Here is a 16,138-nt window from a genome sequence, read left to right on the forward strand (position 1 = left end):
TAGACTGTAGCCCACCAGGCTCCTCTGTCCATGGGATCTCCCAGGCAAAGAATGCTGGAGTGGGTTGTCATTTCCTTCTCCAGGAGATCTTCTCAACCCAGGGATCGAACCTCCGTCTCCTGCCTTGGTAGGTGGACTCTACCACTGAGCCACCAGGGAAGCCCTTGTAGGCAAGGGGAGAGCTGAGGGATTCCGTTTTCCCATTCACATGGCATACTAATTCAGAGTGTAGTATGTTGCAACCCCTAAGCTCGTCCTACAATGGTGCCATTTGTTGAGCACCTACTGTGTGCCAGGCATGGCGCTAACCATTACACATAGCATGTATTATGGTAACAGTATCTGGTTCTGATCCATAGAGGACAATTGTATTTTTTCACCTCATTGACATTGGGAATGGCCACGTGACTTGCTTTGGCCAATGAAATGTGAGCAAAGTCACTTTTGAGAAGAAGTATACAAGCCAGTGCCTGATTCACCACATCTTCCCCTGTTTGTAATGATCAGTGTGAGTGAGAAGCAAACCTTGGACGTAAGGGACTTGTGAACACGGTAAGGGAAGGAAAGAGTGGGGCAAAGGGAGAAGGTAGCACTGACCTATATACACTACCATGCATAAAATAGATAGCTGGTGAAAAGTTGCTGTATAACACAGGGAGCTCATCTTGGCACTCTGTGATAACCTAGAGGGGTGGACTGGGGGAGGGGAGGGAGGCTCAAGAGGGAGTTGATGTATATAACTATGGCGGATTTGGGGTGTTGTATGGCAGAAAACAAGACAACATCATAAAGCAATTTTTCTCCAATTTAAAAAAATGAAGCAAACCTTGGATGTTGGGTGCCATGGTGACTGTGGGGCTGCTTGTTACTGAGCATATACCAGCACTTCCTGACTGACACACATCTCAGTTCATCTGAGGTGGCTAACATTGCTCCCAAGAAGCAATGGGGGCTCAGTGAAGTTCAGCAAGTGGCTTCAGGTGCAGTTGTTTGAATTAGGAATCCACCAAAGCCTGAACTTTAAAAATTTTTGGTTTTAAAAATTTTTTGGCCACATGACATGTGGGACCTTAGTTCCCTGAGCAGGGGATCAAACCCATGCCCCCTGAAGTGGAAGCATGGAGTCTTAACTACGTGGCCGCCAGAGAAATCCTAAGCCTGAATATTATAAATGCAGATTCTCTACTGTTGGCCTGAAGAAAAAAACCACAGTTGGGCCTGGATATCAAATTTTGTGGCCTCAGGCCAGGGCCTGCCCCTCTCTGATTTCCAATTTCTTTATTTGTAAAAGGAGGGGGTTAACTCTTCAGGTATTTGGAAAAGGTGTCTAGCCCAGTTTAGGGTCAGGCGCTGCACTTTACAAACAACAAACTCATATCAGAACCTTTACCCAACCCTGTGAAGTGGGCACCCTTGTTAACGACGGACCACATGATGGATAGGGAAAATGAGGCCCGGGGAGGTTAACATGTCCAAAGCGACAAGGACTGGAAGTGGTGGAGCTGAGATTGGAACCTGGCTCCAGAGTCCGTGCTCTTAGCTGCTGTGCACATGTAGGAACTCCACGTCTGGTTGGTTAAAATGAAATGTTTATTGGCACGGAACAGACAGCTAGCTGCGCGCTTGGAGATACTTCCAGCCCCTCCCCCGTCCCACTCCGCCTCCGCCCAGCCCCACAAGCCCCGCCCCGGTTCCTCCCCGCCCTTCCCCAGGAGCGGCCCCTCTTCCCGCTTAGGGGCGGGGCCGGAGCGGGATCCGGGTGGCTGCTGGCAGCGGCGGCGGCGTCTGCGGCTGCGGGGTCTGGGTCGCAACCAGGGCCAGGTCGCAGAGAGTTCGGAGGCAGAACCCTCGCAGCCAGCGTCCCCCACTACGCGAAGTGACTCCCTCGGAGGGAGAGCACTCCAGCCCGCGCCTCCGCGTCCCAGCAGGTCTCCGGGGGGGACTGGGGCTTAGCCGGGGAGGGCCGGGGTCCTGGGGAACAAAGGCAGGCGGCGGGGGACGCCACTTCCCTCGCCCCTACCCAGCTGGGCTCATCGGGAGCGTTAATGGGGCGCGGGCGGGGCAGAAAGCCCAGCTGGAGACAAGAGATGTGACCATATGGTGATGGAGGAAGCTCGGAGCTCCCCAGCACTGGCTGGGGCGCCCCACATCAGGTGACGAGGGGGACAGGACCGAGCCCTCCGGGGTCCCTTAACTCGTGCCTGGCCTGATGGAGAGTCGCCAGATGGTCAAGATAAGAGGTGGGACCGGCTGACAGGTGGGCTGAGGGTGGGGCGGAGTTGGGGCCCCATCCCAGCTGCCCTGCCTAGCATGGGGAAAGGCTTCCTGCCTCTTCCCTTCCCCTCCTCAAACTCGTTCTCCCGGAACACGGGGTGGGGCAGAGGGCTGGGCAGGAAAGGAGGGCCGGCTGGGTCCTCCTTTTTAACCTGGATAAAAGCCTCAGGGGGTAGTTGAGAAATGGCTTTGCCAGGGGTGCCTCTGCTGGTTGCCCCACATTCACCCAGGCCTTCTGGGGCCTCCCTGTGAGGCTCAGGGAGCAGCCACAACAGCTAGGAAAATAGGCCTCTGCAGTGACTGAGGGCGTGCATGGTCCCAGATGAAGCAGCCTTATCTGTGGGGACAGATTGACAGGAAGGGCCCATCCAGGTGGTCAGGGTGGTGGCTGGGGTGGGTGGTTTCCTTGGATTGGAAGACCATCTTTCTGGCCTCTGTGGGCTGATGCTGGGCTGGGGTGAGTCAGCTTTCCTGGGAGGCAGATGGGCCCAGCCCCTTTGACAAACAGAAGGTGGCAGGCCCCATTTGGGGGTAGAACTGGGCATTGAACCCTGGGGTGTATCCACTTAAAGCCCCCTCCCCATGGGCTTCAGGGAAGGACTTAAAGTTGGCCTGCGTAGGGGCAGGCGGGTGGCTAACACCTGCCAAAGTCAACACCCAGGCCCTGGGTGGTGGTGGGGTGGGGGGGGGCTTTATCCAGCTGACAGCCGCAGCTACCCCCAGCTCACACTTGGGCCACGCCAGCTTCTCGCCCCGGGGCAAAGTCCACACCTGCACCTTCCGAAGGTTCTGGTTCCTCAGCAGCCCGATGAGGCACCCCCAACCTGGACCCTTGCATTTGGCAAACATCCCCATTTTCTAGGCGAGGACGCTGAGGCCCCACAAGGGCAAGTGACGCATCCAAGATCACTTGACGTCCAAGTGGCAGAGCCAGGATTTGAGCCCAGGTCCGGTGCATGGGCTTCCCAGGTGGCTCTGTGGTAAAGAAACTGCCTGCTGATGCAAGAGACCCGGGGTTGGGAAGATTGCTTGGAGGAAGAAATAGCAACCCACTCTGGTATTCTTGCCTGGAAAATCCCATGGACAAAGGAGTCTGGCAGGCTACTGTCCATGGAGTCGCAGATTTGGACATGACTTAGCAACTAAAACAACAACAACCAGTGTAGACACTGGGACCATTCCCGGTGTCATTTTCCCTGCAGGGCTCCAACTCTCCCCATCCCAGGAGGCTCCCTGCCAAGATGGCATCAGCTGGAGACCCCCCAACAGGCCAGCGGGATGCAGCGGACCAGAACTTCGACTACATGTTCAAGCTGCTGCTCATTGGCAACAGCAGCGTGGGCAAGACGTCCTTCCTGTTCCGATACGCCGACGACTCCTTCACGCCCGCCTTTGTCAGCACCGTGGGCATTGACTTCAAGGTCAAGACAGTCTACCGCCATGACAAGAGGATCAAGCTGCAGATCTGGGTGGGCCAGGCGGCAGTCTATGGGTCTGCCGGCCCAGGCAGGGGCTGGGGTTCCTCTGGGGAAGCTCAGGCGAGGGTGTAGGGCTGTGGGGAGGGGTCCCAGGTCAGCAACAGTGATCCAGAGTCGGGGAGAGGGCTTGGGGTAGATGTGAAGAGCAGTAGGGGTATTATCCATGAAGTGAATTCATCAGGATGAGGGGGATTTACCCTGCTCTCTAGGGTCTGAGGGGGAGACAGTACTAACCCAAGCTGGATTAGAAGATCTGGTGACGAATGGGGAAGAGGTTTGGGTACCCTGTTGGGACAGGCCCGGAGGCTCCCACTGAGCTTCTTCAGAGTCATGCTCGCGCTCCCAAAGCACCTGCTGGTAATGATTGTCATGGTAATGAACATCAGACTGTCTGCACCAAGGTGGTACCCTCTGGTCAAGGTGGTTCTTGTTTGTGGTCATGAAGTTGGTTCTTGGAGATGAGGTCATAGGGGGCTTAATAAGTCTTTGAGAGGCCACCGACCCCTCAGACTGGAAACCCCTCAAGGACAGGGTGCATGTCCCCTCCATCAGACTAGAGCAGGCCCATATTTCTCCCCATTAAATCAGGGGCTGTGAGGGCAGGTCCATGTCCTGGTCATCAGACTGGGGCTGTGAGGCTGGGGTGCCCACCTGGAGAGGTAGGGTGGGGAACAGGGTGGCTTCTAGATGCCTGACCCCACTGTGTGCCCAGGACACGGCGGGCCAGGAGCGCTACCGTACCATCACCACAGCCTACTACCGCGGAGCCATGGGCTTCCTGCTCATGTATGACGTTGCCAACCAGGAGTCCTTTGCTGCCGTGCAGGACTGGTGAGTGCTTGCTGACCACTTACCCCCTGACCTTCACCCTCTCTCCCTGACCCTAATCTCTGGCCTAACACAGCCCTCCAACTCCACAGGGCCACGCAGATCAAGACCTACTCCTGGGACAACGCTCAGGTCATCCTCGTGGGGAACAAGTGTGACCTGGAGGATGAGCGTGTTGTGCCCACCGAGGAAGGCCGGAGGCTCGCCGACGACCTTGGTCAGTGCCCAACCTGGGCTACAGGCCCTGGACCTCCCAGAACCAAACCTCCATCCCTATGCTTGAGTCCCAGGTCCAACCAGTCACCAATACTTTGCCCTTTGAAGATCTGCCCAGAAAAATACCTGCATGTATACCACCTGCTACATTTAATTCCAGAGGATTTACCCACAGATAACCTTTACTGCCCAACTGCCCTGGGAACCCAAACTCAGCAAAACCATTTCTGGGAATTTATCCTACAAACACCACCCGTGTGGGAAGTGACGGGTGTATCAAATTACAGCACAGTTATTAGGAGGGAAAGCTTGGCAGCCTCCCAAGTCTCTCACAGTGGGGGAAGCAGCTACACATAAAGTATAGTCACGTGAGGGAATACTATGCAGCTGTGTAAAAGGATCAGGCCATCCTTTATGTTCTGCAGTCTGTGGATATATGGGTAAGTGGAAAAAGCAAACTACAGAATAGTGGGTATGGCTGCTGCTTTTAGTCCAGGGATCAGCAAACATTTTCTTTTTTTGGCTGCACAGTGAAGCTTGTGGGATCTTAGTTCCCCAACCAGGGACTGCACCCATGCTCCCTGCAGTGGAAGCGAGGGGCCCTAACCACTGGACTGCCAGGGAAGTCCCTTGCCAACATTTTCTTAAAGGGCCAAATAGGAAATACTTTCAGTCCTAGGGTCTAACTGCTCAGCTGTGCCTGAAAGCAGCCTTGGATAATACATCAGTGAATGAGTGTGACTGTCTGCCAATAAAACTTTAATTACACAAATAGGCAACAGCACCTGAGACTAACACATAATATGATAAATCAGCTATGTTCACGCATGCTCAGTCGATCAGTCATGTCTGACTCTGTGACCCCACATACTATAGCCCTCCAGGCTCCTCTGTCCATGGAATTTTGCAGGCAAGAATACTGGAGTGGGTTGCCATTTCTTTCTACAGGGGATCTTCCCAGGGATCGAACTTGTGTCTCCTGCCTTAGCAGGCAGATTCTTTACCACTGAGCCACCAAGAAGGCCCAATATACTTAAATTTAGTTCTTGAATAAATACTTATAAAGAAAATAGGCAACAAGCCAGATTGGCCTGCAGCTCAGTTTGCCAACCCCTGCATTAGCGTTTAAAAAGGGTATATATTGATGTATATTGATGTTTGCTTAAAGGAACTCTGGAAAGATACAGAAGGATCTAGTAATCCTGGTGACCTGGGATGCTACCAGGGTTGGAGGGGAACTTTTCAGCCTACCTTTGTGAATCAGGTGAATGGATTCTCGATTCAAAGTTTAAGCTAAAAGAAAATCTTGTCCTGGAGTATTCTAGGCCCTCCCCAGGACTTTCTGTCCAAGAGGGAATGTAAGCACTATGCAGGGAGGGCGGGTTAAGGACGGAGACTCTGGAGCTAGAATCCCCTCCTGCAACCCACTAACTATGTGACCTTTGGCATCTCACCTACCCTCTCTGTGCTTCCATTGCTCCATCTAGGAAACAGGTGAAAACCTCATCTACCTCATAGGACTGTTAGATTAAATAAGCAAATCCTGGCCCTGATTGAACATTAACTGCAGTTATTTCTTGATGGCTTTGTGATCTCGCACCGGTGACTTTAGCTCTCTGGGCCAGCACTTCCTCGTGTGTGAAAGGCAGATAATATAATAACAGCCCCACCTGGTTAGGTTGTCAGGAGGGTTAAATGAGTTATGACGCATGAAGCAGTGCCAACAGAATCCTGCGTATGTGTGGTTTGCATCTAAGCGTTAGCTAGCATGACTGTGAAGTGTTGCTGATGTTTGTGCCTAAAACCTAAGAGATTTACTTTCTGACCCTTTGCAGAGAAACTTCACAGACCCCTGGACCGTAACCATCCCCTCTTTCTTTTCCTTTTTTTTTCTTGCCATCATCTGTTGGAGAAACTGGGTCTTTGTTCTGTGGAAGGTCCCCCGTTTGGGGTTTGACTCTGCTCCTTTGTCAAGTGTGCTTTAGGAACCTGAGCCTGGGTCCCATTTACAGATGTGCTGGGGGTCAGCTGTTGGGGCCCTGCCGTAGGCTGGAATACTTGAGAATGCTGCCCACACCTTTGTTGTTGTCGTTGGCTGCAACACGCGGGATGGGGGATCTTAGTTCCCTGACCAGGGATTGAACCCTTGCCCCCTGCCGTGGCTGCGCAGAGTCTTAACCACTGGACCACCGGGGAAGTCCCCTGCTCACACCTTCTTGTGGAAAACATCTAGTTCCTGGGGGTCAGGGGGCGATTCCCGCTCTTCCATTAAGTTTAAAATATCAGACAACAAGTTAGGAGATGGATTTGGACCCCAATTTTGTAAGAAAAAAATCCACACACGTGTGCACACATATTCCTACCCACTACAAACCAAACCCCAACAATTATGTATTTTTTTTTTAAGTGGAAAGCTAGATGTCAAAACAGCAATAGTAGTTGTTTCTGGGTGATGAGATTACACACAACATTTTTAGCTGACTTGATACTTTTCAGTAGTTTCTCTAGTGAATATTCATAATTAGAAGAAATAAGGCGTTTAAAAAAAAACAAACTGGGACTTCACTGGTGGTCCAGTAGTTAAGGCTCCGCACTTCAACTGCAGGAGATGTGGGTTCAGTTTCCTGGTTGGGGAACTAAGATCCTGTTGTGTGGGGCAGCCAAAAATTAAGTCTTAAAAAAAGAAGAAAAACTCAAGATTGTTTGAGGCAGAGCTAGACATGATTAATGAAATGCCAAATTTGCCTGGGAAGACGGTGGGGTGACATTGATGATCACCAGGCTCAGGATAGAGGTCGTTTCCTGCCTCTGTCATCCACCCATTCATCCATCTATTCATCCATCCACTCATCCATCCATCTATACATCTATACATTCATCCATTCATTCATCTATATATCCATCTCTCCGTCCATCCATCTACTATCCATCCATCTATACACTTATCTATACATCCTCCCATCTACCCATCCATCCATCCACCTGTACATCTATCCATCTAAAATCACATCATTCATCCATATATCCCTCTACCCACCCATCCATCCATCCATCTGATCAGTCATTCAGTCAGTAGTTTCTGAGCGCTTGCTCTGTGCCAGGCCCTGGGCTGCAGTTGTGGACAAGGCAGATAGACAGCCTGCCCTCTTGGTGCGGGTATTCTAATAGTGGAGACATAGATGGATAATTATATATTTACTAATTATAATGATATTTATCTAGTGCTACATGATAATGACAAGGGTTAGAATGCTGCTACTGCTAAGTCACTTCAGTCGTGTCCGACTCTGTGCGACCCCATAGACGGCAGCCCACCAGGCTCCCCCGCCCCTGGGATTCTCCAGGCAAGAACACTGGAGTGGGTTGCCATTTCCTTCTCCAATGCATGAAAGTGAAAAGTGAAAGTGAAGACGCTCAGTCGTGTCCGACTCTTCGCAACCCCATGGACTGCAGCCTCCCAGGCTCCTCCATCCATGGGATTTTCCAGGCAAGAGTACTGGAGTGGGGTGCCATTGCCTTCTCCAAGGGTTAGAATAGAGGCCTGTTCACCCTGTGCTGTGTGTAGTAGCCTGGACATTTGTCTGAATTTCTGGCCTACCTTGGGAACGGCAGATGGGGATACACTGGGGACCATAGCTCCCAGCAGGTGGAGCCTGAACCGGGGCACAGGGTGCAGGAAGGACAGTCATGTGCACCCTATTTTCAGGTTGCTGGGCCACTTCTTGTAGCCCAGGAACTCTGGGCAGGGCCCCAAAGCATTTGTACCACCTCTCACCTTTTGCTAAGTGGATAAGCTTTTTTTTTTTTTTTGCTTTGTTGGGTCTTGTTGCAGCGCTGGGTTTTCTCTTGTTGCAGAGCATGGGCACAGTAGTTCCAGCACTCAGGCTTAGTTGCCCTGAGGCACGTGGGATCTTAGTTCCCCAACCAGGGATTGAACCTATATCCCCTGCATTGGAAAGCAGATTCTTAACCACTAGACCACCAGGGAAGTTCCTAAACATTTTTTTTTTTTAAGAGAAAAAGTTATGATGATCCCTGTGATGCTAAAAGTCTATTCAAATCTGCTTCACCCTCCCCTTCCCCAAAAGGAATCAGCCAGCCTGCCCTCCCTCCTGAGGCCCAAGGTGGTACACGAGAAATGTTTAATCTGTTATTATTTCAACCAGGCAGCCTGAGTGTGTTAACCTGTGTGAATTTACATGAGTGACTTTCCTGCTGTGTGCTTCAGTTTTCCCATCTATAAAATGGGCTATAATAGCATAGGGCATTCCCTAGCAGTCAGGTGGTTAGGGCTCCACTCTTCCACTGTAGGGGGCATGGATCCAATCCCTGATTGGGGAACTAGGATCCCACAAGCTGCATGGTCCAGCTCCCCCCACAAAAACTATCTACCTCAAACTGAGTGACTGCGCATGCCCAGAGCATCCTTAAATGAGTTAATTTACATAAAGTTCTTAGAAAAGTACCTGTCACATAGTAAGCATTGTGTAAGCACTGCCTATTATTATTATTACTGTTTTTAGTGCACTCTGTAGGCCAGGAACTGCGTACATTGTATGCTCTCTAAAACTCTGCGAAACCTGCCATTATCTGGCTGACAGAGGTTACAGATTGGGTAGCCCTGGGCTGAAGCCAGTCCTGTTTTATTTGACCTGGAGCATATGTTCCAGAACATGTGAAATACTTGGCTGCGCTTAAAAGGTCCACATAAATATTGGGCTTTGTGGGCACCCTGGCTGTGCCTTCCTGTGCAGCAGAAATTGGATAGAGGATGAGTACCGCTTAACTGGGGTAAGACTCTTGCCACCGCTGCCTTGTGACAAAGAGATACGCAAGGTAGTCCGGGCAAGCGCTGCTGTCACACATTTTTATCAACATCAGCAGCATCATTGTTCCCATTTTACAGAAGAGCAAACTGAGGCTCCGAAAGACTAAGAGTCTCAGCTGAACGAAGGTCAGAACTGGGCTTGGAACCCAGGTTCGTGTGATGCCATAGCCCAGGCGCTGACCCCCCAGGGTTTCACAGATCATCCTATCTTTTTTTTTTTTTTAATGCCATTTATTATGTTTAAACACCCTCCCCACCCCCTGCCACAACATGTAGGATATTAGTTTCCCGACCAGGGATCAAACCCGTGCCTCCTGCAGTGGAAGCACGGAGTCTTAGCCACTGGACCGCCAGGGAATTCCCACATCTTCCCATCTTCTATTCCTCCAGGTTTTGAGTTCTTCGAGGCCAGCGCCAAGGAGAACATCAACGTGAAGCAGGTCTTCGAGCGCCTGGTGGACGTCATCTGCGAGAAGATGAATGAGTCCCTGGAACCCAGCTCTAGTCCTGGCAGCAATGGGAAAGGCCCGGCCTTGGGGGACACTCCAGCGCCACAGCCCAGCAGCTGTCCCTGCTAGAAGACTCCCCCACCCCACCCACTCCTGCCTCGGCAGAGACTGTAACTGAGGCATGAGCCATAAGGGCTGTTTCCAAGCTCAGGGCGCCCCCAACTTCCCATTGGCCGCCCCCACTCCCGCATGGCGCGTTCTCTGGCCAAGGCCACCAGCCTGCCCAAGCAGCCCCTGTCGCAGGCTCCAGACCCTGCACTGCGGGCAGGGTCTGGGGAAGGGGCGTGCAACGAGCTTGCTGCTTCCTGGCATTGTCACGGTGATAGTGAGCACGCACACGGCGCGTCCCACTCCGCCTGGTGAAGGGGCAACCGCCATGCCTTCTGGGTTAGAACCACTTATCCGCATCCGTTTCTGAGTTGGGCATTGATTTTAGTTCGTGTGCTGGCCAGAGATGGTTCTTTTCCCTCGTGCAGTTGGGGTGGGAGTGGGGAGTTGGTGGGAGGGATCTCAGAATTCATCCGTGGAGATGTGGAAGGCAGGTCCTTTCTCAGGATCGCCCAGTCTGCCTGTGAACCTTCTGCCTGTGAACCAGGGTGGTGGTTTTGCATCTCCCAGACCCCTCCCTTCTGACCTGCAGATCTTCTGCCTGTGAAAGCAGTATTAAAGCGGCTTTTCCCAGATCGCCCCCTACCCCCACCCGCGGCTTTAGGGACCCCAGAAGTGCCTTCTCAGCTTCCCCAGAATTTGCTCGACCCTGCCACTGTTACAGCTGACCCACTGCATTCTCAATCCAGAATAGAATTCTGGAAATTATGGGCTGCTCCGGGCCAGGCAGAGAATCATGCATTCCTGCTGAGGACTTTTTACCAGGAGTTAATTCAGAGTTAGAAGCTTAGGCTCTCCTGCCCTGCCCTGCCTTCCACGGGCCCTGTTTGGCTGGTAATGTTTTAAGCAAGGTCTTTCCACATCCCATATCCTGCTCAAAAAGGAAATTGAGCAATATTCCTGTAGCATAGCCTGCACTGGCTGGCGGCTCTCCATGTGAGGACATCGGCTCCTCCCACTTGAAAAACCTTGAAGACACAGGGCTGGCTTCCCGAAGCCATGTTATCTCTGGGGTCCTGCTAATGGAGGAGCCACAGGAAAGAACGCTTTGGGGTTTGGCTGGAGGGGCAGCAGGGAAGGTAGGGCTGGGTAACCTCTGTTGCTACTTGGATTTCCTAGATGCCGCTTGGGAGTGGCAGGCTGAAGACAGATGGGTGGAGAACAGTCCCCCTGGTTGATTGAGGCACTAGCAGGGAGCCCACCAGGTTGGGCGTCCCTAGCTACCAGGGGCTCCTGCTGGGAGGTGATCTTCATTTTGACACCTTCCTGGCCCCATCCTCCGCTCAGTGGCCCTTCCTGCCCACCTGAGTCCAACCTTGGTGACGCAGTACCTCTTTCTACTCTGGAACACTGATACCCCAGAACTTTCCACTGTGAGGACAGCCAAAGTGTGTGATTTGTCCAGTCTCCCAGCCCCTGCTGCCAAAGTGACTTTCTGTAGCCTTGAGGATCTCTGCTACTTCCTACAAGGAATGGGCAAGGTCTGGGTCCAGTTTAACGTAGTTCTTACCTTTACAGAAGCTGGAGATTGAATTTGTTTCTAGAGGGCCCTGTTCACCCCAAACCAGGGACTGCCCTTAGAGCGTCAAAAGTGGGGGTATTTTTGTACACCAACAAACTTGACTGCAATGAAAAGGACAAGTTCTTGGAAATACACCACATGAAACATCGGAAGGTTTGGGTCAGGGGAGTCTAAAATGTCAGTTGCTTTAACATAAAAGAAATTAAAGCAGCTAGAAAAAGGCTTCTTAAGACACACCATGGCCTGTCAAGATTGCCTTTGCCTGTCCATTTTCCTTAAACTGCTGCCAGAAAAAAAACGTTTGGCCAGAGTGTCACTATCAAGGGGACCAGCTGACTTGTGTGATAGCCTGTGTGATAAAAGACAGCTTTGGCTGCATCTTGTACCTGACCTGGCCTAAGATTTCTGTTTACACAAGACTTTTCAGCAGTTCAACTTTAAGTTGCAGTTGAGACAGCTGCCACTCTTGAGGGTTCTCTCAAGCCTGGGAATGATGTAGGAGAATTTTTCTTGTTTGGTCTAAAAATGGTGTTCAGTTTTTATCTTATGATGTTTTGGGGGGAGGTTTAACTCCTGACAGTGTCTGGAAAACTGCACCTGATGTTCTCAAAGATCACCAGGAGGGAATGGAGGTTTGTTGAGTTTACAAACAAAGATTAAGCCAAAGGCTGTGGGAAGACAGCTTCCTGGTGCCAGGGAGGCTGGGATCTGGGGAGGTGCCTTGAGGCTGTATCCTGCATCCCTGCTGTGCCTTCTTATTTGCTTTCAAGTTGTTTTTCCAATGTCAGCAGGAAATTGCCATGATCGCCTTTTGGGGTTTGGGGTTATGTTTGTTTTACTTTTCTTTGGCTTCTCTGGGGATCATTTTCTTGTGTGTTTCTCTCCCAGCTCCACTGAAAACAAAACAAGGGGTGAAATTTGATCTGTCTTGAAGTGCTAATTCCAATAAGTGACTTCTCCTCCATGATCCCAAAACACACCAGGAGAGAGCTCTAGACCTTTATATTCTGGGTGTGGTTCTCCTTGTGTAAGCCGTTCTTAGATGTTCAGTCATAAAGATGTGCACTTTTCTCGAGAAAATAAAAAATTAAAGTTGTTATGCCCAGATGCTGTGGTTCTTTTCTTTCCATTAGTGAAATGGAGTTTCCAGGAAGAGGACAGTTGAATCACAGCCAAGTGGAGAGTTGGTTGAGGGCCGTGTGTGATGCTGCAGAACCTGAATCAGGACAGGGAAGCTCTGGTCTGGGGCTGCCTCTAGTTGGGCTGATCTCTGGTGACCTCCATGGTGGCTCAGATGGTAAAGAATTTTCCTGCAATGCAGGAGATCTGGGTTTGATCCCTGGGTCTGGAAGATCCCCTGGAGAAGGGCATGGCAACCCACTCCAGTATCCTTGCCTGGAAAATCCCATAGACGGAGGAGGCTACAGTCCACGGCAGGCTACAGCCCCTGGGGTCCCAGAGTCGGACATGACTGAATCGACTTAGCATGCATGCAAAGTGATAGATAAAAAGTGATTTCTTAGAAAGGGACGCTTGTAAGGTTCACAAGTGGGCAGCGCAATGCTTGCCTGCCCCGGGTACTCAGTAAGTTACATTTTTATAGTCAGAGGAAGAGAGTGGAAGGGGAGAAAATCTTATCTGTCTTCCCCCAGGTAGGGCAGGGAGGTTTACTTGTCCCTCCCTACGTGGTCAGGCCAGGACTGTCACAGCACTTCTGGAAAATATTTTCAGGTCTCAGTACAATGAAGTTCCTTCTTTTTGAAAAGTCACCTTCCCGTAAATGATAGTTTTTTGTGTCCACAGAGCCTGACTGTAGAGTCATTAACTTGATGACACCACTGGGCAGATTGTAGGCCTTATTTTCTACTGTTGTTTTATTGTTTTGGGGGGCATGGTGCAAAGAGCACATCTTAGGGGCCAAATAACACGTTTTGGGGGTTCCTAACTCAGTGAGCTCACTGGGCAGGATGTGGGTCTCATGCCACCATTATTTTATTGCTTTGGGGCATGCCCCATGCTCGTGTTGCATGGTTTTGTTGTTAGCTTGCTTTTATCATTAAGCAAGCCAGTCTGACTTTGATGCTAAGTGACCTGTTTTGCTATATAATAAGTCAGGCAGGCCCACCTTGTTTCAGAATTTTCCCATTACTTTCTCGAGTGATCATTAATCTTATTAACGGGGTTTCCAAGCTAACTATTTGATCATCCTCTTTTGTCCCTATCAGACACACAGGCGAGATCAGAGTCACGCCCTCGTGGTAGTTTGAGTCACTTTTTACGGTACATTTCTTCCTGGTTTACTTTCGTCAGTCATCTTGCTTTGCCTGGTTCTGAGCCCGTATTTTTTGTGTCTTAAGCTCCTCCAGGGCTTCCCTGATAGCTCAGTTGGTAAAGAATCCGCCTGCAATGCAGAGACCCTGGTTCGATTCCTAAACATTTCCACCAAATAAAACATTCTCTACTTTTGGCTTGTGATTAATTTTTTAGTCAACACTATTATGGACTTTCTGTACACAGGAGAGAACTTCTTCACCCCGGGGCCCATCTAGCTTCATCACCTTGGTATAGAGGGTAAGGAGGACGATGTGTTAGGTCTTAGTTGCAGCATGCAGGATCTTTAGTTGCAGTATGAAAACTCTTAATTGCAGGATATGGGATCTAGTTCCCTGACCAGGGGTTGAATCTGAGCCCCCGCATTGGGAGAACACAGTCTTAGCCACTGGACCACAGGGAAGTCCCTCCCCCAGAATTCCTGATGTCCCTTTCCCTGTGTCCTTCTCCCTACAGCCCCTAGAATCTAAAATACTATACAGTTTACTCGCTTAAATTGTGTCTCCTTCACTATAATATCTGCACCTCAGAGGCAGGAATTTTTAAATTTTTTACTTCCACATCCAACTCTTTCCTGTCTGACACAATAAAAAGGAAATATTAGGTCTTTGTTCCTGGTTCTTGGCACAGAGCTCCTAAAAACCCTTGGAATTTCTGGAGTGATAAGCATCTTTTGTGTACTAATAAGAAGACAGCCTAGGCTGGGGCCCATAAGTAGCTTCAGTATAGGGCTGATCACCAGAAAGACCAAACCATGATTAGAGATTTGGAACCATCAGCCTATGATGGTTTGGAACCATCACTGTATGGCAAGTAGAAGGGAAAAAAGTGGAAGCAGTGACAGAGTTTCTCTGCTCGGGTTCCAAAATCACAAACTGTGACTGTAGCCATGAAATTAAAAGACGCTTGCTTCTTGGCAGGAAAACTATGACAAAACTAGACAGCATATTAAAAAGCAGAAACATCACTTTGCTGACAAAGGTCCATATAGTCAAAGCTATGGTTTTTCCAGTAGTTATGTATGGATGTGAGAGTTGGACCATAAAGGCTGAGCACCAGAGAACTGATACTTTTAAATTGTAGCCCTAGAGAAGACTCTTAGAGTCCCTTGGACTGCAAGGAGATCAAACCAACCAATCCTGAAGGAAATCAATCCTGAATATTCATTGGAAGGACTGAAACTGAAGCCACCTGATTCGAAGAGCTGACTTATGGGAAAAGACCCTTGATGCTGGGGAAAATTGAGGGCAAGGGGAGAAGGAGGCAGCAGAGGATGAGATGGTTAGATAACATCACGAACTCAATGGACATGAATTTGAGCAAACTCTGGAAGATAGTGAAGGACAGGGAAGCCTGGCATGCTGCAGTCCGTGAAGAGTTGGACACGACTTAGTGACTGAACAACAACCATCAGCTTCAGGTCCTGGGAGGGAGCTCCAGAGAGAAAAGGGGCTGGAGACTGAGTTAATCACCCGCTGTCACTCGCATCTGAGTTATAGGCTTGGTATATTAATAGTAACTAAAGAGTTTCGTGGGACTTTCCTGGTCATCAGTGGTTGAGAATCCACCTTCCAATGCTGGGGACATGGGTTTGATCCCCGGTAGGGGAACTAAGATCCCACATGCCACCTGGCTTGCATGAGGCAATAAAAAGTCCTGGTATGGAAAACCTCCACGTTTGTGAGTAGAAACAGTAAAAACTGTAAAAAAAAAAAAAAGAAAAAAAGGTTTTTTTCTTTCCATTTATTGACATACAGCTCTGTATAAATTTAAGGTATATAACATAATGATTTGACTTACATACATCATGAAATGATTGCCAAGTAAGTTTAGTGAATATCCATCAAAAAAGGCAAAGTGTTAGTCGCTCAGTCATGTCTGACTCTTTGAGACTCATGGACTGTAGCCTCTGTCTATAGTGGATTGCCTCTGTCTACAATGGAGTGGATTGCCATTCCCTTCTCCAGGGGATCTTCCCAATCCAGGGATCAAACCCAGGTCTCCCACATTGCAGGCAGATTCTTTACTGTCTGAGCCGTCAGGG

At 50.0% G+C, this 16,138-nt stretch overlaps 1 protein-coding gene across 1 annotated transcript; it reads left to right on the forward strand.

Moving 5' to 3' along the window:
• Positions 1-1,737: 1,737 nt before the first annotated feature.
• Positions 1,738-12,870, forward strand: RAB3D (RAB3D, member RAS oncogene family). Its single transcript, XM_027547686.1, has 5 exons — positions 1,738-1,928; positions 3,477-3,743; positions 4,465-4,583; positions 4,673-4,797; positions 10,015-12,870. The coding sequence occupies exons 2-5, from the start codon at positions 3,516-3,518 to the stop codon at positions 10,200-10,202; spliced, it is 660 nt and encodes a 219-aa protein (XP_027403487.1). The 5' UTR covers positions 1,738-1,928; positions 3,477-3,515; the 3' UTR covers positions 10,203-12,870.
• Positions 12,871-16,138: the final 3,268 nt, after the last annotated feature.

The sequence above is a fragment of the Bos indicus x Bos taurus genome, chromosome 7 (assembly GCF_003369695.1).
Source record: "Bos indicus x Bos taurus breed Angus x Brahman F1 hybrid chromosome 7, Bos_hybrid_MaternalHap_v2.0, whole genome shotgun sequence".
NCBI lineage: Eukaryota > Metazoa > Chordata > Mammalia > Artiodactyla > Bovidae > Bos > Bos indicus x Bos taurus.

Coding starts and splice junctions, on each gene's coding strand:
- RAB3D (XM_027547686.1), top strand. CDS start 3,516: ATGGCATCAGCTGGAGACCCCCCAACAGGCCAGCGGGATGCAGCGGAC. Junction 4,584..4,672: donor TTTGCTGCCGTGCAGGACTG/GTGAGTGCTTGC, acceptor CCAACTCCACAG/GGCCACGCAGATCAAGACCT. Junction 4,798..10,014: donor GAGGCTCGCCGACGACCTTG/GTCAGTGCCCAA, acceptor CTATTCCTCCAG/GTTTTGAGTTCTTCGAGGCC.